Below are 23,504 nucleotides of genomic sequence, written 5' to 3'. Positions count from 1 at the left end.
TGGAGCTCTGTGCTTTGGGGAAATGCAGACACTGACTTCTGGAGTGAAAAAAATAAAGGAAAATGTCTCTATAATTTCAAGATTTCATTTTAAAAGTCTTTATTTGGCCATTATGGCCTGCAGACATTGCCACCAAGGATTTTCCAGCTTGGAAATGGGGAGAAACAGGACACAGAAGGAGTCAGGAGCTCAGGAGCTGCTGTTCCCCCTGCTCTGCCAGGATGGGTGTCCTGGGAGAAACTGGGGAGGATTTCCATGGAAGGATTGATTCCCCATCCAAACCTACTGCTGGATCATTTCTCACCCCAATATCTTTGGGAAAAGGCAATTTCAGGGCTGTCCCTGCAGCTGCCATGTGAGCAAGGGCTGTTCCCACTTCCCAAAATCCCAGGGCTTCCCAAAATCCCCCAGCAAGGGCTGTTCCCACTTCCCAAAATCCCAGCTCACTGGAAGCTTGGAGCCATTCCCTCTTTTCCTGGCACTTCAGGCCTTTCTCCAAAGCTCCAGAGTGGGCACAGCTCACATCCAAGGGATGCCTGGCAGCAATGATCCCTTTAAAGCAGGATTTTGCACATTTGTGCTGATTCCAGTCTGCTGGCTTTGGGATCTTCCATTTCTTTTCATTCCCACTTGGAAATATTCCTATTTTTTTTCACCTGTTTTTTCCCAGTTCCTGCTGGGGTGAGAGGATTGAGCTCTGAGGGTTTGGTGACAACATTCCACCTGCCTGAGGGACAACATTCCAGCTGTGATCCCACTCCAACATCAGGGCTCAGACATCCACAACCATCCTGGGATGGAGCTCTCAGCTGTAAAATTCTGGGCATTTCCTGGCAAGAAATCCAAGCCACATTTCAAAGGTGTTTGCTTTGTCTTTCAAAAGTGCTGTGGGAAAAAAATAGTCAGAAAAGACTAATAAAAAATAATAAAAAAATAGCCAGAAAAGACTATTAATAAAATAATAAAAAAGTCAGAAAATGCTATTAATAAAATAATAAAAAAGTCAGAAAATGCTATTAATAAAATAATAAAAATAGTCAGGAAAGACTATTAATAAAATAATTTAAAAATAGTCAGAAAAGACTATTAATAAAATAATAAATTAATAAAAAACTAGTCAGGAGTGAAGAAATCAGGAGAAGGAATTGTGCAAACCCAGCCCACAGGCAGGGATCCATGACAGGGCTGCTCACACCCCTCTCTCCCAAGGAGTTCCAAAGTTTTCCAAGGAGTTGTTGCAATCATTTTGCAGATCAGTGCAGCTTCACATTTCTCAGCCCCAGCTCCAAGAAAATCCTGCTGCTTTGTCCCATTTCCCTCTGCCAGACCAAACAAATCCCTGTTTCCATCTGAATGGTGGAAAACCCCTGGATTTCATTTTTAATATTCCATATTTTGCTTTAATTGCAATTTATCCATCCCAGCAGAGGGAGAGGCAGCACTGGGAATGCGTGGCTGGATCCTGAGTGCAGTCCATGGGTTGATCTGCACACCCTGGAAGTTTCTGGAATCTTTTTGGAGCCAAAAGCAGCAGAGGGATGAAGCAGCTGAGCTCCTGTGCAGTCAGGGATGGGAAATGGAAATGCAGAAAGATCTCAGGGCTGGTGGGACACACGAGGCTGCACCAGGAAGGGCAGGGCATGGAAAATCCCAAATATCAGCAGCACCCCCTGCCAGCAGCAGCCAGGTTGGAATGGGATATTCAACAGAAGGTTTGAAATGAAACCTGGTTTGCAATGAAACCTGGTTTGAAATGAAATCTGGTTTGCAATGAAACCTGGTTTGAAATGAAATCTGGTTTGAAATGAAATCTGGTTTGAAATGAAATCTGGTTTGCAATGAAATCTGGTTTGCAATGAAATCTGGTTTGAAATGAAATCTGGTTTGAAATGAAACCTGGTTTGCAATGAAACCTGGTTTGAAATGAAATCTGGTTTGCAATGAAACCTGGTTTGAAATGAAATCTGGTTTGAAATGAAACCTGGTTTGAAATGAAATCTGGTTTGAAATGAAATCTGGTTTGCAATGAAACCTGGTTTGAAATGAAACCTGGTTTGCAATGAAACCTGGTTTGAAATGAAAACTGGTTTGCAATGAAATCTGGTTTGAAATGAAATCTGGTTTGAAATGAAACCTGGTTTGAAATGAAATCTGGTTTGCAATGAAACCTGGTTTGCAATGAAATCTGGTTTGAAATGAAATCTGGTTTGCAATGAAACCTGGTTTGCAATGAAATCTTCCAACAGGACATTTTGAAGCCCCCAGCAGTGAAGCATTGCAGCTGCAGCACACTGAGGAGAATTTGCACTGGATTCACCTTGAATCTCCCTGGCTGCTGCTGAGCCCAGCTGAGAGCTTGGACCTGGGAGCCAAAGCCTTGATCTTGCCCTGCTGGCACTTCATGGTTTCTTCATCCTACCCTACATCCTGATTCCAATAACATATTTTAAAATTTTATTGGTAATTACACCCAATTTGTTTAAAAAACCCTAGAAATAAGGCTTGTCAACCTTTCCTTTCCTTCTTCTCCTTTAAATCTAATAAATCACTTTTAAAAAATATTCAATTTTCTCTAAATATTAAAAACAATATTCTTAATAAATCCTGATATGTAACCTAATAAATCAATAAATCTAAATAAATAAAATTATTATTAAATTATTAAATTAAAATAAAATTATTAAATTAAAATATTAAATTATTATTAAAATAATAAGTAATAAATACTAGAATAAATAAAACTATAATAAATACAATATAGAACAGTAAATAATGAATAAATAAATCTAAATTAATCCTAATATTTAATCCATCCTAGTGTTTAATCTACTAAACTTCCTTTATATAATCTGCAAATTATCTAAAATAAAAACTAAACTATCCAAAGGATGTTCCTAGGAGAACATCCCAGAATCCCAGGATGGTTTGGGTTGGGATGGACCTTAAATCCCACCCAGTGCCACCCCTGCCAGGGACAGGGACACTTCCCCTGTGCCAGGCTGGCCTTGGGCACTGCCAGGGGCAGGCAGAGCTGCCCTGGGCACCCTCCCAGGGAACATTTCCTCCCTGATCTCGGCTCCTTCTGGAATTGTGGACAAACCACCATAAGATATTTTTTTTCCCCATGTAAGAATGTGTTTGCAGCATCAAAGAATTGATGTGCACGAGAAGTTTGCATTTAAAAACGTTCCTTTTGTGGTTTTGATTTTAAGGAAACTGATCTAAAGAGAAGGGAAATACTCACATCAGCAGGATTGAAAATGAGGGGTGATTTTATGTAGGGAGGATTGCAGATCTCTCTGCTGCCCCCCTGGTTCATAACAAATAATCTGATTTTTCTCTTTGGTTGCTGTCAGGGCTGAGCCAGGGTCAGTGGGGGCAGAGTTGAGAAGGAGCTGATCAGGAAATATTTTCTCTGAGTCAGAGGAAACCAATCTCCCTTCTCCTGTCTCTCTCAAGATGAGGTGTGTGCTGTCAGACTGCAGCTTTCATTCCAGGGTTTATGATGCTTTTACAGGCACCTGTGAGAAAATAAAAAAAAAGAAAGAAAAGGAGAAGGAATCATAGCCTAGGCAGAGAAGGAACCTCAAAGTGACAAGCAAGAAAAAAGCAAATGATGGTGGCATTTCCAGCCAATTCCCTGAGCCACAGGAGGGGTTCAGTGACTGGAGCCACAACGATTTGAGCTGAGTCACCAAAACCTCACAGAACTGAGTCAGGCTGCAGGGCAGGAGCTCCAGGCTGTGCTCAGGCTCTGCTGCCCAGCGCTTCTAAAGGGCTGCCTGCTCACTTCAGCAACAGTGAAGGAGCTGAGAAATAATTCCCTGGAAGTTTTTCACCAGGACAAATATCAGCTCTTAAATATTGACTTTTTAAAGCCATATTTTGCAGGGACAGGTGGCAGTGCTGATGGCAGGAGGGCAGGTTTCAGCTCAGTTTATTAGACAACATCCTTGGATTATGAAGTCTTGGACTATGTCCTGTGGAGAAGAGAACTGCTGGATTAATGAACCTGGAGAGGTGGATCAGCCAAACAGAGCCTCCCCATATTTCTGTGGTTAAACTTTAACTGGGTGCTGGGCAGAAAGTGAGGCAGGTTTCTTATTATTCAATACAGGGCAAGAAATTTCTCTTCATTCCTCAGAGCTTCAATCAAATCCTGACTGATTTCCACCATGTTAATGAAACATTTCAGTTATTTAGGAATAAAACTTAATTTTAAAAAATTATATCTATATATTCCTATAAATAATGACCTCAAAGATATCATCAAAGAAGTTTGAAAAATTAAATAAAAATCACAAGATTACAGAAATAAAATCCGTGGATTTCAAATCTAATCACTGCTTAAAACTTTGGGATAAAAAAAATCATAAAACCAGAAAAATCTGAGTTCAATAACACTGCATTGCAGAATTAATATTTTCCCAGGTATTTACTCCTCCTGAGAATATCTTGGCTATTCAAATCCATAAAAAACTCAGGAATCTCCCTGTCCTCACAGGACACAGCAGGGAAGCTTCAGGACAAGAACTCCTCAGATTGTGCCCTAAAGGTTAATTCAAAAGCTCTGGATGATCCAGGAGCAGGGCTCCAGGATGAAGTGGGATAATGACATTATAATTAAGAGAAATAAAAGCTAATGGAATCTCTGTTACTCTACACTGACAATAAATTATTAATTTATGTTCCAGGTTTCAGGCCAGAATGATGGGGACTGAGTTTATCTGAAATTCTTAAAATTTGGCTCCAGTCTTTTCATTAAGGTTCTGTTTGAAATTCTGTTCTCTGGTCACTGTTTAGGTCATTTTTTGGGGGGGTCAAAAAAATGAATATATTCCCTTGGTTTCTAGTTCAGAATAGATTTTTTCCAGGATTTATCCCTGTACACATCCACTGCTTCCCTGAAATGAAACCCTGCTTCAGGTATTTGTTTCCTCCCTGACAAAAAGCAAAAGGGAAGGAGCTATTCTCTAAAAATAGATGGAATTTAATTAGGAATCAGAGGTCTTAGAAATAACCTGTTGGCAGTAGACAGAACCTCCTCACCCCACCAAAAGCCAAGACCAACACCATGTTTTCTGAAATTTAAAGAGTTTAAGAAGTTTCCCAAAGGCATGCTTGGCTATGTGCTTGGGCAATTGGAATGGAGAAGGAACATTTTACACCTTTATCATAACATTTCAGAGAGAGAGATAAGACAGAGATTGGCAGATTCCAGGCTGGCTGTCAGGATGTGAAGAGGAAGAAGCAGGGAGCTCAGAGCTGTCCCAGGAGGAGCTGGGAAGGTGCCAGAGCCAGGCTCTGGATGAACCCAGACTCCGTGGGTTCATCAAGGACCATAAAACACTCATGGACAATTCCACAGCCTTTGCCAGGCTGCTTTGGTTGTCACCATGGCAACACCTTTTCCCCAGGGCAAAGTTCAATTATTTTACATTTTTATTGCCACTGCCTAAAGTTCACCAGAAGAGCTTTGTGCTCGGACAGCGCCGAGGAGGAATCACCCGCATGGTTCACGGGACTAAAGGGAACCAAATCCTCTGAACTGGGGGAAAAATCCCGGCAAAGATGCCATCCAGGAGGAAAACCTCCATGTTTGCCTCTGCTTTTTGCACCTGTGTGAGCTCCTTGGTGGTGACCTGCGTGGTGCTGGCCACGCCGCAGTGGGTGAGCAGCGAGGTTCGCTTCTCGCGCACCGGCACCGCCGTCACCGTCAGCCTCACCTACGGCCTCTTCAGTGGCACCTGTGAGCAGTTCGTGGAGGCAGGACTCCAGGTGTCCCAAACCAACTTCCAAGGTAAGTGCTGGCACGGCTGGAAGGGGATCAGAGCATCCCAGACTGGTTTGGGTTTGGAGGGAGCTTAAATCCCATCCATTCCCACCCTTTCCCACCTCCTACTGTCCCAGGGTGTGCCAAGCCCCATCCAGCCTGGCCTTGGGTGTCGCTGACATGTTTTATGAAAAATCCTTTACTTAAGATTTTTCCCTTCCTGAGAGCTGAGAGGCCTCAGGAACAAACTGTAAACAATTCTTACCTGCCGCTGTGGAATGCAACAGAGGAAATCTGTGATTGTCCCCATCAGACTGTTTCCAATTAAGAGCCTATCACAGAACACCTGTCTGGCTGGTCTCAGTCTGAGAAGACTTGTTTTGAGATTCCTATTCTATTCTTAGCATAGCTTTGTAGTGAAATCCTTCTCTCTATTCTTTTAGTATAGTTTTTATATATTATATATCATAGAATAATAAATCAAGCCTTCTGATACATGGAGTCAACTTTGTTGTCTCTTCCCTCATCCTGAGACCCCTCTGAACGAGGTAACACTTGGGCACTGCCAAGGATCCAGGGGCAGCCCCAGCTGCTCTGGGCACCCTGTGCCAGTCCTTGCATCTCATTTAAATCCATATACCATATTTCAAAATTACCTAAACTATTTTAAGATGGATAGGTTTGTCAGAGGACAGGTAAGATCTTAGGCTTGGGTTGGATCCAGGGAAGGAACTGGACTGGCCTTGGACACTTCCAGGGATCCAGGAGCAGCCACAACCTCCCTTGGAAAGCCGTTCCAGGGCTCACCATCCTCACAGGCAGGAATTCCTTCCCAGTACCCAACCCAAGCCCAAGATCTCCTTTCTCATTCCGCTGACAGATGTATCCATCTCACAATGTTTTAAGTGACAACAAGAATTAAGGTGTGGGATTTAAGTGCTATAAAATAAGACCCCCAAAAAAGCACAGAAATTCAACAATAACAACTTACCACCTGTGATCTTGGCCTGCACCTTGGAATAAAGGGAATAAAAACCACAAAATGGGGCTTTCTGTCAAATTGACTTTGGTTTTCGGAAGTTCAGTGAGGAACAGGAAAAGCAACACTCATCACTTAAGGGATTTACAAACCTAATTCACTTTCCAATGTCATGGTGTTAATTTGTTGTTTTGATTTTAAACATTTTGCTGCCTGCTCCTGAATCAGCACCTTTAGATAGAGAAAGGTTTGAAGGCTGCTGCAGGAAAAAGAACGAAACACACAAAACAACACCCGAGGGGAGATAAACCTGAAAGCTGCTCAAGGATCAAGGGTTTGCACTTATTTTATCTGCCTTGCTGCCTCATCACGTTCAGAGCAATAGTGCTGGTGACACACTGGAAAGGGAGAAAAGCCACTCAAAAAAAGGTGCCAAAAATATGAGCAGCTCAAGTAATTCAAAATATGAGCAGGTCAAGTAATTTAAAATATGAGCTATGGATTTAAATGAGATATAAGGACTGGCACAGGGTGCTCAGAGCAGCTGGGGCTGCCCCTGGATCCCTGGCAGTGCCCAAGGCCAGGCTGGACACTGGGAGCACCTGGGACAGGGGAAGGTGTCCCTGCCATGGCACTGGGTGGGATTTGATGCTCTTTAAACTCCCTTCCCACCCAAACCAATCTGGGATTTTAAGATTCTTTAAGCAATAATTCCATTTTTTGTTAGGCTGTTGTCAGATGTCCCAGCACAGCAGATCTAAACCTCCAGCCTGATGAATTAGGCTCTTCCCCTGCCTAATTTATTCCTGAAATTGCAGCTGCAGAAGCACCTGAATTCCCACGGTGGCAGAGCTGTGTTGCACAAGGCAGTCCCCATGTTTGACTGGATTCCATTTCATTCCTGTTCTCACAGCAGCACTCCCAGCAAGAGGTGGAGCATGGATTGGTATTGTTCCATAGCAAGTACAAAATCCCAAATCGTTCCATCTTATTTTACTACAGCCACAGCAGAATAACAAAAGTGATTTTTAGAAGAGTAACTAAAGAAATAAAATCATTTCTATGTGGTTGTAGTTGGCTGAAGCCCCAAACCTTGAGCCATGTGGGCAGCTGGTTTTAATGGGGCTCTGTGGGAAAGGTGGAATCCTGCCCTGGGGAGCTGATGGCAGAGGAGGTTCCAGGCTGGCTGCAGTCCAGGGACTGTGCCCTGCCTTTGTCTGAAGCAGCTCCCACAGCCCAGTCCCAGGGCCTGGGTGTTGCCACCAGATCGATTTTAATTAGAATTAATGAAATGAACTCATAACACTCTGGTATCAGTGAAGGGTTTCAGTTCTCTGCATCATCTGCATTGGGGGTGCTGAATTTTCCCTCATCAGATTTGGGGGTTTGTGCTTATCATTTATGATCTCAACTCTCCCCATCAGTTTTTTAGGGATGAACAAAATCAGGGAGCTTCTGGATCTGTGAGTTTCCTCCCACAGCTGCTGAAGGAAAGCAATGCTTTATCAATAATCTAAATTTAGGGTTTCCCACATCCCCCACTGGTTCTGTCAGGCCGGTATCCAGAATGAGAAGAACAGAGTGAAATTAATTCTTAGGCTCCAGAATGAGCCTGATTGTCATGTTTTATATTGTTTGCTAAAGAAATCCTTCCCTGGGAGGGTGCTGGGCTGGCACAGGGTGCCCAGAGCAGCTGGGGCTGCCCCTGGATCCCTGGCAGTGCCCAAGGCCAGGCTGGACACTGGGGCTGGGAGCACCTGGGACAGGGGAAGGTGTCCCTGCCATGGCAGGGGGGGCACTGGGTGGGATTTAAAGTCCCTTCCCACCCAAACCAGTTTGTTCAATCATTCTATTCCATTTATAATTGAAATAGGAAAAATGCTTCCTAGAATTCCATCTTCATATTCAAATTAATTTATATTCCTGTCCTCCTAAGGCAGGAGATGCATTTCCTTTGCTGATATCCTTAAATAAATGGATTTCCAGTGCTATGGAGGAACAAAGTGCTGAGCTTTCTCTAGTCCAGCATTTCAGACTACAACAAGAGGAGTTCTGAACATCTCTTAAAATCCCAGCATGATTTAAAAGCAGCTGTGCCCTGCCTGGGGGCTCTGCTCTGCACCCCACGTGCATTTCTCAAATGGCACTGTCATATTTGGGTGTGGGAAAAGAAGGACAATCCCTGAAGGGTAAATTAAAGTGAAGAACTTGGGGATTATTTTCAGCAATAGCCCAGGCTGAATTTTATCAGTGGCCATTCAAAAGCAGATCATCAATAGCCTTTACCAAAAAAAAAAAAAAACAAAAAACCAACCGAAAAAACCAACAAAAAACCAAAAAACCCACCCACTCAAAACAAATAAACAAACCCTCATTTCTCTAGAAACCACAACATTCCAAGAAATTCGCAAGCATAAAGGTGAAAGAAAAGGAATGTCACTTCTGGCAGTGCCCTGTGCATGGAGTGCCCAGGCAGGGTGGCTCTTTGCCAGCCTTAACAGAGCCATAAATCACTGCAGCCACTCCTCAGGCTCTGGGGATGGCAGAATGCAAAAGTTATTTAACAAGCAGACTCCTCAGAGCCCTCCTGAGCTGTTCGGGTGATTTGTCTTACAGAGGAACCAGCTGGGAGTAAAAATGTCTGTCAGAGGAGTTTTGGGCATGGCTTTGACTGGTCCAGGGCAAACAGGTGGAGGGTGAGCCAGGCTCAGGAAGAGCCACGCCCAGGGAGTCTGGAATGTCAGGATTTATCCAACTGCTGGCTGCCAGCAACACCCAGGGAAGGCTTTCCAATTTTACCTCAGCACAGAGGAGTCACTTCACTTTCTAACTTAAATATACTCTAAAATACATGAGAAATCTTAAATATACTCTAAAATACCCGACAAAAGCTTGGAAATGGCTGGGATTCCTTGGTGTTCTCATCAGTTTCCAGGGATCTCCTGCAAAGTGGGAAGCTCTGTTGAACTCTCTCCTCGGGAGTTTCTGTTTGTTTGGGCTTTTTGCAGTGATTAATCCCTGGTGTGTCATGGGTGATTGCAGAGCTGTAAAAGCTGCTGGGAAGGCTGACTAAGCTCAGTGAAAGTCTGGAAAAATCCTACCCAAACATGTAGGAATAAAGGATGAAAACTAGAAGAAGAGACAGGAAATTAAGGAGAAACCTGACCAAACTCTGTTTCCATTCCAAAACTGTTGTTTCACTCAGATCCAGAGGTTATCCAGCTGCAGGTTACCACTCAAAATATTTGAGTTTGATCCCACTGAAATAGATCAGCTGCAGGAGATTCCCTCTGTTTGCACAGACTGCTTTATTTAGGGATTTCAGAAAGAATCAGCTGCCATGAATAGAGCATTTTCTTTCAAGCCCTCAGACATGGCTGTGACAGCTGGAGGCTGCCAAAATGCCACCCCCTAAACTGCAGCTCAGTGTCAGACCTAAGCAAGATCAATTAGGGGTGCAGGAGGTGTAGCCAGGCAGTTCTGGAGAAGTTCTGAGAGATAAAATTAACTGAGGCTGCCAGAGGGAAATTACACAAGCCTGGCTGGTTTGGCTCCAGACTTATTTCTCCTTCAGGAAATAGATCACAGGTGATGGCCAGGCTGCTTCAGCCTGAGTGCAGGGTACAACCTGCTCACTTCCATTCCGTTGAGTGATATCCCCTGGATGCCCTGCTTTCCTTTTCTTCCAGGAAAATTGCTTACATTTGCAGCTGATTTCCATAACACAGCCTTACCTGCCAGTGCCTCCAGCAGAAATTAACTTGTACTGCAGTATTAGATAAAATGTGAGGGGAATTCTCCTTTTCATTCCTTGCCAACAGCTCTTTTTATTATGTTTATTCCCCTTTATGGAGTTTTTACTTTTTTCTTCTGCTGTGATTCCTCCCAGTTATGCAGTACCTGAATATTTTGCAATAATGGCTCTGTTCAAGAACAGCACAGAGAGGGAATTTTCCTGCTGAAGTCTCTCACAACATCTATTTGAACAAAGCTCCAAGACATTGTCACTGCATTCGTTACAACATAAAGCACATTATAGCTGCTTTTTCAATCTTTAAATTGAGAGGAGGGAAATCATTCACCTCAACAAAATAACACTTCGAGGGTATTACATTTGGGGCTGAGTCTCTTGTTACCAGCTCCTTATTGAGGAACTGGAAGGATTTAGGCAAAAATTGGTGACAGTTCTGAAGGGTTTGACCACAAGAGCCATGGAACTACAGCAGGGGATGATCTGGGAACAAGCTGGGGAAAGGGAGAGGGAGCAGGATCTGGGATCAGGGCCATGTGCCCACAAAGCTCAGCCCTGTGGGAACCAAACCCTCCAGGAACTCCACCCTGTCCTGGTGGAAAACAGCAGGAGCTGCTCCTTTATTTGAAAAGAAAGGAGCCAGTCCTCCCTGCACCGAGATTTTCCTGCAGGGCACAGAGACAGATCCAGTCAGGAGATGAGCTCAACCATCCTCATCTGCCCATGGATGACCACACTCAGATTTATTTGTCCTGCAAATGCACCTGACCCGTCCAGGCAGCAGCTTCAGGGGGCTTTGGGAAGGTTTTCCCTGTCACATTTATTGCATTTATAGCAGCATGACTGCTGCTATTTTCAAAGGAAACACAACTGGAGCAGTGTTTTAAATTGGAGCAGAGTTTTAAATAGGCATTTGTGGAGCTGAGCAGACACTGGCAGAGGAACACCCAGATTTCTGATCCAGTTTAGGCAGAAAATTCCTGTTTGGCCTCGTCCAGAGGAAATTTTTACAGAAGTATTAAGGAACAGAAGTTTGCTGCCCAGCTAACTGCAGGATTAGCTGGCAAGAATTTATTTTCAGGTACCTTCACCCCATGTGGGATTTGGATTCATTGCTGGGTCCAAACTTCCTGAACTTTCTCCATCCCAATCCCTTCAGATCACCCAAACCTCTGCTCCTTAGCTTTTAATTACAGCCCTGGCAGGAAGTCACAAGGTTTCCCAAACCCACCAGGCTGGGCAGGGCAGGTTATCAGAGAACCATGGAATATTAATGCTGGAAAAGCTCTCCAGGATAACTGAGTCCAACCTTCAACCACATCCCCAAGTGCCACAGCCACTCACCTTCAGCACATTTCCAGGGATGGTGGCTCCCTGTCCCAGTGTTTCCCTGCCCTATTTCTGGGAGCAGACTTTCCCAAATCTCCAATCCAACCCCCTCTGGCCCAAGCTGGGGCTCTCTCCTTGGTTCCTTTCTCAGGCTCACTTTAGAAAGAGGCCAGACTGGATTTAGGGAATAAAAGTGGGTCTGTCTAATGAAGGGCATTCAGGTACATCTCAGACCAGAGCCTCCCCAGGGGCTGCACCCAAAATGGACCATGGTCATGAACTTTTCATACTTTTATAAGTTTGGTTCATTCACATATCAGGGGTTAATCCTCCAATTACAGCCTCAGGTAATGAAGATATTTACCCCCAGATTGCTCCCCTCCAACTCACTTTTATTTGTACTTTTCGGGCCCTGAGGCTGTAGGTGATGCCTTGAGAGGCTCCCTGGAGCAGAGGCTGGGCAGAGTTAAGAAATAAAGCAGGGATTTAATAAAAGGCTTTCAAAGGACACACCTTGGGCAGTGCAAGAGCCTGGCCATGGCTCCACCCAAGATGGGCAATGAGTCACAAGAGTTCACACTTTTATGGGGTTTGGTCCATTTCCATATTGGGTTCAGTGTCCAACCCCAGCTCCAGGGGATGCAGTCCCACCCTGCCAGGCTGCTCTCCTCCAGCCCCTGCTCTTGGCACTTGGGGGTTGGAGCTGCAGCCAAGTCCTTGGTTCTGGGGCTGGAAAAGAATTGTTGTGTGTGCCTGGGCTGTCAGGAGAGCTGCTGGCACTTTGTATGGAGTTAAAAAACTTTATATATACAAGACTGTACAATGTGTGTATATATATATATATAGTATCTATATATACACTATACATATATACACACACTATACTGTATATTTTATATATGCTATATATATATAGTATATATTATATATATTATGTACTGTATCTATCATATCATATATATTATATTATATTATATTATATATATTATATTATATATATTATATTATATTATATATTATATTATATTATATTATATTATATTATATTATATTATATTTATTATCTTCTATTATATCTCTTTATATTCTATTTATTCTTTTTTCTTTATTTATCTTATATTTCCAAATTATATATAGGCTGTAGTATATATATACAATATACACTATATATACTATATATAGTCTTACTACTGTTATGTATAGTAAACAGTATATATAGTCTTACTACTATATATACACAATATATAGACTATATATAGTATATAACTATTACAATACTATATATGACTATACATAGTACATAACTATAACAATACTATATGTAGACTATATATAGTATATAACTATAACAAGTTCACTTCACTAATGCAATACAGAATATATCAAATATCTGCAGTATACAATATATCAAATATCTGCAGTACAGAATATATCAAATATGCAGTACAAATATACCAAAATGTCAAAGCTAAAACTCAAGGCACCATTTGTTGCCCTGAGTTTCAGGCCTAGAGGAACTGGTTTTTCTGACCCAGACAGCTAACAACACTTTATATGAGTTTATAGAGTTATACCCTAAGCAGAAGAGGATTTGAAGGGCAGAAAGCTAAAACCCCACGGCATCACGCTCTCCTCTGTCCCTGTCCCTGCAGTCTCAGAGGCCCTGAGCAGCAGCAGCAGCAGGAGCCTGGTGGTGGCCACCATCGTGGTGCTGGTGCTGGCCCTGCTGAGCTCCCTGCTCAGCGCTGGCTTCACCTGCACCAACGCTGTCAGCAACCCCTACCAGACATTCCTGGGACCCATCGGAGTCTACACCTGGAATTCCCTGTGTGGTGAGTGCCCTTCATGGTTCACCATCAGCTGGGCTAGGATGAGGTGCCTGGACAGGAGGGATGGAACTGCTCCAGCAAGGTTCAGAGATTACAGCTCTGTTGGCACAAGGAAAGCAGAGCTGCAACAGCAAGATTTAGATAAATGTCAAAGCAGCTGAACTTTTTCGTTTGGGAGGCTGCAAGAAATAAACCCACGTCTAATAAGACATCACATCTTGGCTTCTCCCAGACTCATCCAATAATTCAAGTTGTAAAGAACAGGAGGTGTCCAAGTCTAAGCTCTTGGGCCAACCCTGAGCACAGAGCAGGCTGCTCAGGGCTTTATCCAGCTGTGATATTTATCCAGCTGTGAAATTTATCCAGCTGTGATATCTTATCCAGCTGTGACATCTATCCAGCTGTTTTGATTTTATCCAACTGTGAGACCACCCATCCATGAATTTGGGCTCATATCAAACAGACATTTACAAACCACCAAGGGGGTGAATACACAATACTCATCAGCACTAAATTAAATGAAAAAACTTGAATTAAATGGCCTTTTCTGAGAATAATCAGTGAGAATCTAATAATTTTAGATATATCACTGCCTATATCAAAACACCTGTCAGATACTATTGGGTGGGGGGAAAATTCTTTAAATGCCCCCATAGAATTGCTAATATTAGATAAATTGATTAAAATCCCTGGACTAGGGCAAGAATTAAAGCAGATTATATATAGTATAATATGATGTGGTATATGATTAATATAATATATAAATTAATATAATATATAAATGTGAATGGAATGGAATGGAATAGAATAGAATAGAATAGAATAGAATAGAATAGAAATGTCACTGCACAAATAGCACTACATTTCCTCCTCTAAAGTTTGTATTTCTGTTTTGCAGGAGTCCTCACCCTCATAGCCATGATCCTTTTCCCTGTGAACGTGGAAGGGAACAGCCTGTCTGAGGAGCTGGCCCACAGCTGTTCCAGCTCCCTGCAGACACACCTTGGATCCAAACACAACTACGGATATTCCTACTGGATCATGCTGCTCACCCTTTTCCTGAACATTGCTTCTCTCATCATCATCTACCTCTATGACCACGCCAGATATTCCAAGAAGAAAGAGCAGGAAAGGCCCATAGAGAATGCACCAAAGGATGTTATTCTGTTTTAAGGACACCTTGGAAAAGGGGGTGTGAAGGAAGATGACTTTAGTGTGGACAGCAGATTCCCATTTGCTCGGAATTGTGTGCACACTTCAGTTCCCAGATTGTTTTGAGGACACAAAAGCCTGGTTGGGTTTTGTGCCCCAGGAGGAAGATCAGAGCCATTGTTTTGTAAAGCCTGCAAACACCTTGGGATGAGGAGAAGTGGGCACTGAGGTGCTGCTGCTCCATTTTCTCCTTGCTCTGCTCAGGGATCTCCTGCAGGGCTGGAGGCTCCTGGGCCCAGGAGCGCCTGTGCCAAAATCCACAGAGCACAGGGGGGAGTCCCCACCCCTGGGGGATTTACAGCCCTGTGGAGGTGGCACTGGGGGACACTGGTGGCCTTGGCAGTGCTGAGGAATGGTTGGACTCCATGGATTTTCCAATCTAAATTATTCAACAGTTCCATGAGAGCAGCCCAGTATCTGCAGGTTATTACTGCCCAGAAACACCAGGAGAATCCTGCTTGACCTCTGAGCACTGCCGAGAGCCAAGGGCAAACCACACCTGGGGCAGGTGAGCCCAGCCCCTCTCCACAGCTCCCTGCCTGGCACAAAGCCCCCCAGTGATGACTCCAGTGATGATTTCTGGCCAGGGCCATCCCCTTGCCCAGCCTGAGGAGTATTTCACGGGCTCACAAAGCCACAGGGCTGCAGGACTGCCCAGGAGTGGGGCACTCACAGCTCCATTCCCTTCTCATTCCTCCCTGGGAACGAGCAGTGGGACCTTGGGACAGATCCAAAGTGCAAAATCCTGCTCAGAGCACGTGTTCAGCACTTCTGCCCCTTTGTCCCTCACCTCTGCAGCCAGCAGAGACTTTTTTATTCCTTTAAAAAGAAAAAAAAACCCTTCCTTCTCCTTTCCAGTGTGGTTTTCAGTCACACTCCAAATCTGTCCTGTGATCCAAGAGGTGCTCGTGGAGATAAATCAGCATTTTGAAGAGGGGATGAGGAGATACAAGAGGTGAATCCTCACTATTTATGTCACAAAAATAAAGTTTGGAGATGAAAGCAGCCAGCACTTTGTGCAGCTGAGCTCCTTCAAAGGAACCAAAGCAGAGGGATTTCCCATCCCCTTAAAAGGGTGCTGAGGGCAGAGTGGGGAATAAAATAAAAATAAAAGAGGATTTCTAAGACTTGAGGGGTGGCACAGGTCAATAAAACCAGGGCTGGTCTTTGCTCTGCGTGCCTGGAAGGGCTGGGGAGGGCTGGAAACGTTCTGGTGGAGAAAAACATTTGCCAGTTTTGCTTTGGCTGCAAAAATTGTCACAGTTTCAGCATTCATCTGTCAGTGTTGGGCCCAGCCAGCACCTGGTACATGCCACAGCTCTGCCCAGAGGGGCTTGGTGGAGGGATGGAGTCAGAATAATCCAGGAGGAGCAAGAATTCCAGCCCTGGAAAAGTTCAGAGGGGTCTGATGGAGGGATGGAGTCAGAATAATCTAGGAGGAGCAGGAATTCCAGCTCTGGAGAGCTCAGAGAGCTCTGGTGGAGGGATGGAGTCAGAATAATCCAGGAGGAGCAAGAATTCCAGCTCTGGAAAAGTTCAGAGGGGTCTGATGGAGGGATGGATTCAGAATAATGCAGAAGAAGCAAGAATTCCATCTCTGGAGAGCAGGAGCTTCCCCTTGCCTGGGAGTTTCTGCTGCATCTGAACTCTGGTTTGGTGTGTTTTTTTCTGGGGTCCCTGAGGCAGGAAGGAAATGATGAATGAGACTCTTGTTCTCTGCAGGCTAATTTGTTATTTTATGTACTTGTATTAAAGAATGCTACACTAAACTATACTAAAGAATAGAGCAAGGACACAGACAGAAGGTTTAACAAGATACTAATGAAAAACTCGTGACCTCTTCTAGAGTCCTGACTCAGCTGGCTGTGATTGGTCATGAAGTAAAAACAATTCCCATGAAACCAATCAAACCTGCTGGTAACAATCTCCAGACCACATCCCAAAGCAGCAAACACAGGAGAAGCCATCAGACAATGATTGTTTCCCTTTTTCTCTGAGCCTTCTCAGCTTCCCAGGAGAAGAAATCCCGGCAAAGGGAATTTTCAGAAAATGTGACAGTGACAGTTTGGGAAATCACAGAAAGCCTGATTTTGGGTGCCTGCTGGAGCACGTGGCTCTGTTAAAATCAGACTGGAGGGCTCTTGTTTGCCTGCAGACACCAGAAAGTGGCTGTGTAACAAATCTCACCTGCTTTGATGTCAGTGCCAGATCAAAGCCAGCACAACACGACAAAACCCGATTTAAACAGGAGTTCAGGCTGCAGCTGACTGACAAAGCTACCTGGGGATTCTTCCTCTGTGTGTTTTATTTCAGTTTCAGGGCAGAAATTCCCTTCCCAGCACAAGGAGCTGCTCGGGGGTGGAGCAGGGGGATGGGGCTGAGGAGCACCCACACATCCCTGCCCCAACCCCATTGATTTGGGGCAATAAATGCAGAGTACAATATTTACAGGCAGAATTTTAAATATAGAAAGTCTGCATTCTCAATTTGCTCCAAAAGCACGCACCCAAGCTCAAAATCAGAACATCTCTGTGAGTTGTTGGTAATTTCCTATGAAATAGGGACCAACCAGCCACAGCAGGAGGGAACACACAGAGCTGGCACCAATTTTTCATCCTAAGATTCCCTCAAATGCTTCCCTAAAACTCCCTGCCAGTGCTGGGAAGTGGCAGCAGAGCACTGTGTGCAGCGGGAGTTAGAATTTATAATATATATTTTATATATTTATATATATATATATAATATATATATATAAATATATATTATATATAAAAATATATAATATATAAATAAATATATATTATATATATATATAAACATATATAATAATATATATAAACATATATATGTATTTTATATATATATATCTATATACTACATACATATAAATATATATATATATGTTTATAGCTGCCCAGAGCTACTGTGGCTGTCCCTGGATCCCTGGTGTTCACACACAAACACATACCATATAAACCTTCTCTTAAACTTTAGAAATTCTCTACAAACCCATTTCCCACACCTGGAAGTGTCCCAGGCCAGCTTGGAGCACCCTGGGACAATGGGAGGTGTCCCTGCCCCTGGGATTGGGTGAGTTCAGGGCTCCATCAACCCCAGACCATTCTGTGATTTATTTTATTTATTTTATTCCTGGTCTCAGGCTCTCCTGCCTTTCCCCCCAGGGCAGCCAGGGGAATATTTCCCTGAGCTCTCTGATAGCAGAGCCCTGTAACAGAGATGATGAGCAGTGGCAGTGCTTGATTGAGAGCATTGATTGTGAACCCCCAGCAGGGAGCTCTGCTGCCTCTGCAGCTCCTGGGGACAGGGATTGCTTTTATTGACTCGGCCTCTTTGCCTCTGGCTCACAGCAAAGCTGCACTGCCTCTTTTTGCCCTAAAATTGGGAATTAACCAGCTCTGCGTGCTGCCCAGGAGCTCTGCCCTCAGCAGACGTTTTTGGATTTGCCTGCCTGCAGCTTTGCAATGTTTCTTATTGAATGTTTTCAGCTGCTGCTCAACTTTGGGTGGCTGTTAATTCACAGGTGTTGAGGGTCCTCTGTGGTTCCAAGGAAAGCTGCCTGTGTTCAGCATTTCTGCTCCATGGTGTAACTTTTATCCAGTGTGAAACTTTGAGAGTGGGCTATAAAATCACAGAATTAGAGGATGGTTGGTTGGAAGGGAGCTTAAAATTCATCTCATTCCCTGGGCAAAGACACCTCCCACTATCCCAGGGTGCTCCAATCCCCTGGGCACTGCCAGGGATCCAGGGACAGCCACAGATTCTCTGGGCACCTGTGCCAGAGCCTCAGCTCCCTCACAAAAAAAAAAAAGGATTTTTTCCTAATATAAAAAGAAAGATTTCTTCCTAATATATAACTTAAATTTCTCCTCTTCAGTCTAAAGCCATCCCTCCTTGTCCTGTGCCCCTGCAGAAAGCAGGGTGAGGATCTATAGCCCAGTTAATGCAATATATGGTTATTCCAAACCCTGCAATTCAATCAGGATCACTTTAGCAGGAGCATCCAAGAGATTTATTTAGCCAGAGAAAAAGAATTCACTTATTGAGTCAGAGCAAGCGTTATGGACAGCTCAGCAGGGCCTGGGAGTGAGGGACTGCCTTGGGTTTCTGCTCTGGGGGGTACAAGGGGGAAGAGAGGGAGCAGGGGGTGCCTTGCTGGACAATCCCCTCTTGTTCCTCTCTCTCAGGCTCAGCTTGCAGCATTTCTGGCCCGGGCACAAGCTGGGACTGGGCTCTGGGAGGGGAATCACCCTTCAGCATTTTGAGGCAGGGCCCTCTCTTGGAGTCTGTGGCCAGGGTGACCCCGAGATGTGTCTGAGCCTCTTTTCCCAGCCCAGCAGCCAAAGGAGGAGCCAGAATTCTTCTGCTCTGCTTTTCAAGGCTGTTGATCACTTTTATCCATAACATTCTGTCTCTGCCCTGCTGAGCTCTGTGTGCAGGTCAGGCTGAGGCACACTGACCCCCTCAGGGCAGTGTTAGCTTTTTGTACTAACAACTACCTGTACTTTATTTACAATACCTTTCCAATACCCATCACCTGTGTTAGACAATCTGTCTCTATTCCAAACCAATCCAAAAGTGCCACCATCACCCAGAAGGTGGAGGACAAGAAGAAGAAAGAAGAAGGACAAGGCACACCCAAATCCCTCCACCTTGGCTTCTGAACTCCCATTCCAAAACCTCAAAATTCTACTTTTCTATCCTGTAACGAGCTAATAATCATTCTGCTTAAACTCTCATGGCCTGTGAATCCTCATGGAAGGTTGGTGATTGTTTTTTCCAAGGGCTAAAAGGGTGGTTTTGACTCTGTGCCAGGGTCTCAAGTCCTCCAGGCAGCCAGAGGAATTTCCTGGGTTCTGACAATCCTCCCCTGCCCTGGGGGAAGTGCAGCCCCTGGAAGTGCTGAGAGTGGAACAGCACCCAGGGCAGAAAGTGCAAATACAATATTACACTTGACTGGGTATTGGCTTTTCTCTTTCTTCAAATAGTCCTGAAGGAGGAAGAAATAAATACTCAGCTACTAAGTGCACTGTCAGGAAATCAATCTCAGCTAAACTGATTTTCTTCTGATTAAAATAACTTCACGTTCAAAGGGAATTTATATGATATTAGGCAAAGATTCATTTCAAGTTTCTGAATAATTGCAATTATTACCGAGTTTCTGAAGAATTAGGCAAAGATGCATTTCAGTTTCTGAATTCTGGGGATAACCATTGTGGTCAGCTCCATCCATTCCTGCTTGCCAAGAGCCAGGTCAGCTCCTTTCTGAGCTCCTAAACCCTCATTGGGGATTTTTTGCTTCTTTTCTGCTAAGGCTGGGATTAAATGTGTGAGAAGGTATTTCTTGTCTGGATTTTGATGTTTATTAGTTTTTATCTCTATTATAGTTTCACAAACTGTGAGTTCTACAGCTGTTTTCTCTAATAAGATAAAAATGGAGCTGTATCTCTCTTTTTTTTATAAGGTCTTTTAAGGATAAACTGTCTAATTAAGAAATGATACTTAAATTATTTTTACTTTTAAGTCAATTACTAATTACCTGGGCCTTGCAATGTGGACTTTTTTATCTAATACTGTACATATTTTTTTATATAATACTATATATATTTTTCTATATAATACTACTTAAACCTATGAAGAAGAAGGTGAAGAAGAAGGATTAGCCTCTGCTTTAAAACTTCTGTCTTCCTTTATATATATTACTATATTCTAAAACTCCAAACTTAAAGTTTTCTACCATGTGATATTGCCCATTTCTATTCCAACTACACACTCAAAATCTCAGTTTTGTCATTTAATTTTGGAAGCTTTTTCTAAGGCTGCAGGTCACATGCAGTGTTCTTTTTGGGGTCAGTGTCTGTCAGCACAGAAAGTTTCATATTCCCAGTAACCAGGGTTCCAACACCTAATGAAGGTTTGGATTAAGTTCCATCCTATTTTTTTCCTTCCCCTTTTTTTTACCTTTTTTCTCTTTTTTTTAACCTTATTTTTTTTCCTCCTTCTGCCTCTTTCCCTGTCCTTCAGCCTGTGGCTGTAATGGGGATACAAATCCCTTGGTTCTGGGCACTCTGAATTCCTGGTTATCCCTGTCCTGGGAGAGGCTCCTGAGCAGCCTTTTCCCTGCAGGATATGGGGAACTCCAGAGTGTTCTCAGTCTGTAATTTCATTTAATTTCATTTAATTTAGTTACTGATAACAGACTTTGTTATCTCATTACCCAACCCAGCCCTGGACACTTCCAGAATCCTCAATCACCCAATTACCCCAGGGAACTGATGGGATTTCCAGGAATTTAGGACTTTTCTGCTGGAGGAGCAGTTCCTGGTGTGCCCAAACTACACCAGAACAACCTCTTGGAAGGGAAGGAACTGAAAAACCAGGGAATCAAACCCCAGCAGGCAGCATTCCCTGGAATAACCCAGGACATGGAGTCAGCCCTGCCTGTCCTGGGTCTGCTCCTGTGCCTGGAAAGGGAATTTTGCTGGGCAAGGAGGATCCTCCCAGCTTTTCATTCCCATTTTCCTCCCGGCTGTTTGCTCCGGGAGCCAAGAGAGGGCAGCAGGCTCCTTCCTAGGATTCCTTGGCTGTGCATTCCTGGTTTGTTTCTGGTGAAAAAATGCAGGGAGGGACAGGGAGAACTTCCCTAACTCCACATGCCAAGGAACATAAGACTCACAAAAAAAAAAAAAAAAAATTCCCCAATGAAATTAATTTTAAATCTGTAATTGACATCCCAGCTCTGTGGGAATCGGCACAGGGGGAAAAGTTTTTGGCTCATTCCCAATATTATGTTTTACATATGTGTGTGTGTGTGTGTGTATATATATATATATGTAATATATGTATTAACAAGAGGAAACTTGCCCAAAAAAGCCCGGAGGAAAGTGAAAATACAATATTTAAAAAAAATTAATCAGAACTGACAAAGTTATTGATTAATAATGGTCAGAAATTCAACTAGGAAATGGGATTTTATAAAGCATAAATCTGACAAACAAGGACAAAAATACTGAGTTTTGCAAAGGTAACCATGGCAACACTCACTTCTATTTCTTGATCAATACACTGTGAGCAAAACTATAATCTCAAATAGGAATAGAGCTGTATCACTCAAAAAAAGTTTTATAAACATGATTATTTCTTCTCTGGCTGTAAGAAAGAGAGAACCTCTCAGTGCTGGCCACCCCCAGTTCTGTGCTGCCTTTGCTAAATCCCCCAGAAAATAACCCAGAACCACCCAAGTGCCCAAGAAGGAACCTGCTGCTGGCTGGGGCTGTCTCAAAGTCTAAAATTTCATTTCTAAAGCAGGTTTGTCAGCACATAAATTGTTCTTTTCCAGGCCTGGCTCTTGGGCTGCAGTGGAGGGAAGAAAGTTGAGGATCCACCAGCATCCATCTCCATCTGTCACTCCTGGCTGGGAGCAGAGCAGGGCCCAGATTTCCCTCTGATTCCACCTCAGGAGTCACTCAGCCCCTCCTCTCCTGCCCTCACAAGCTGGGACTTGCTCAGGTGCCCACATTCCCTGCATTTTGAAATAAACTGGATTGATTTTTCCAGTACTTGGCTGGAAATGAAACTTTGCACGGGTGAGAAAAAACAAAAATATCATTCAGAGCTCCATTGAAATGGCCACACCAATGAAGATTTAAATGTTATTTTCAGTCTCTTCCCTTGCAGCTATCACAGAGCTCCCTGCAGATCTGAAATTATATTGGATTTTAATAACACCTCTGGGGTCAATAGGAGACAATGAATGAAATCTGCCCACAGATGGGAAAGGATCCTGCCAGCAGGGGGAAATTCAAATTATTTCCCTGCAGCCAGAGGGTGACTCCTTCTCATCTGGAAATAACTTCCATTCCTGGAAACCAAGGAGCAGGAGCTGCAGCCCCTGGTTCATTCTGGGGGACTATTCAGCTATTTTTTAATGAAATGCAGGCTGGGAACAGATTTTGGTCAATTTATTGCACAGGCAGGGCTGATGGGAAAACACAAGGTGCAGGAGAGAATCCAAGCCCTTCCTCAGAGAGGGTGCAGCAGGAAAGCAGAGCCAGGTGTGAGAAAGGACTGGCAAAGAGCAGCACATTTTGGTTTTCCTCAGAAAGGTTTGTAAAGGAGAGCCAGGGAACAGAGCACTGACCTTTTGTGCAGAGAATTCACCTCATCCCTCTTCTCCCTGAGGAAGATGTCACCCCTTATTCCATGAAATGTTCCCTGGCATGGGCTTGCAAGGATAAAGCCCAGAGCTTGATTCCATCGTTTATATTTATTTATTACACCTGTCCAAAACCATTTCAAGAGGAATTTTATTTTTTTTCCCCTCTGGGAAGCTCTGAAGTCCCAGCCATGCCCTGGTGAGGCTGCAGGAAACCTCTGGAAAAATCACACAGAAAATATTGGACAGAAAATATTGGACAGAAAATATTGGACAGAAAATATTGGACAGAAAATATTCCCTGGCAATGCTGAAACCCAAAAAAAAAGGAGAGACCAACACACTTTTTGTACACAAACCTGGGCCTGAGATGAATCTTGATGCAAACATGAAAATATATGAAATGTGACTTTCATCTGAAAGGGTTTAGTTTGGATTTCCCTCTCCTGGAAAGCACA

At 43.6% G+C, this 23,504-nt stretch overlaps 1 protein-coding gene and 1 long non-coding RNA gene across 2 annotated transcripts; one reads left to right on the top strand and one right to left on the bottom strand.

The window, feature by feature from the left end:
• On the bottom strand, positions 1-23,269 carry LOC108961612 (uncharacterized). The gene is made up of 3 exons (XR_001989957.3): positions 23,032-23,269; positions 3,245-3,521; positions 1-885 (listed from the first exon to the last, which is right to left on the bottom strand). It is a non-coding gene; the product is annotated as an uncharacterized LOC108961612 (long non-coding RNA).
• On the top strand, positions 5,572-14,834 carry CLRN3 (clarin 3). The gene is made up of 3 exons (XM_009087098.4): positions 5,572-5,800; positions 13,485-13,664; positions 14,560-14,834. Exons 1-3 carry the CDS (start codon positions 5,572-5,574, stop codon positions 14,832-14,834), a joined length of 684 nt encoding a protein of 227 aa, XP_009085346.1.
• Positions 23,270-23,504: the final 235 nt, after the last annotated feature.

This window comes from Serinus canaria, chromosome 6 (genome assembly GCF_022539315.1).
Source record: "Serinus canaria isolate serCan28SL12 chromosome 6, serCan2020, whole genome shotgun sequence".
In the NCBI taxonomy this organism is placed as follows: Eukaryota; Metazoa; Chordata; class Aves; order Passeriformes; family Fringillidae; genus Serinus; species Serinus canaria.
This window is presented reverse-complemented; position numbering and strand designations above follow the sequence as displayed.

What these genes read in the sequence shown, in the direction of transcription:
- CLRN3 (XM_009087098.4), top strand. Translation starts at nt 5,572, where the DNA reads ATGCCATCCAGGAGGAAAACCTCCATGTTTGCCTCTGCTTTTTGCACC. An exon ending in GTCCCAAACCAACTTCCAAG is followed by an intron (nt 5,801 to 13,484) that starts GTAAGTGCTGGC and finishes CTGTCCCTGCAG; the next exon opens with TCTCAGAGGCCCTGAGCAGC. An exon ending in CACCTGGAATTCCCTGTGTG is followed by an intron (nt 13,665 to 14,559) that starts GTGAGTGCCCTT and finishes TCTGTTTTGCAG; the next exon opens with GAGTCCTCACCCTCATAGCC.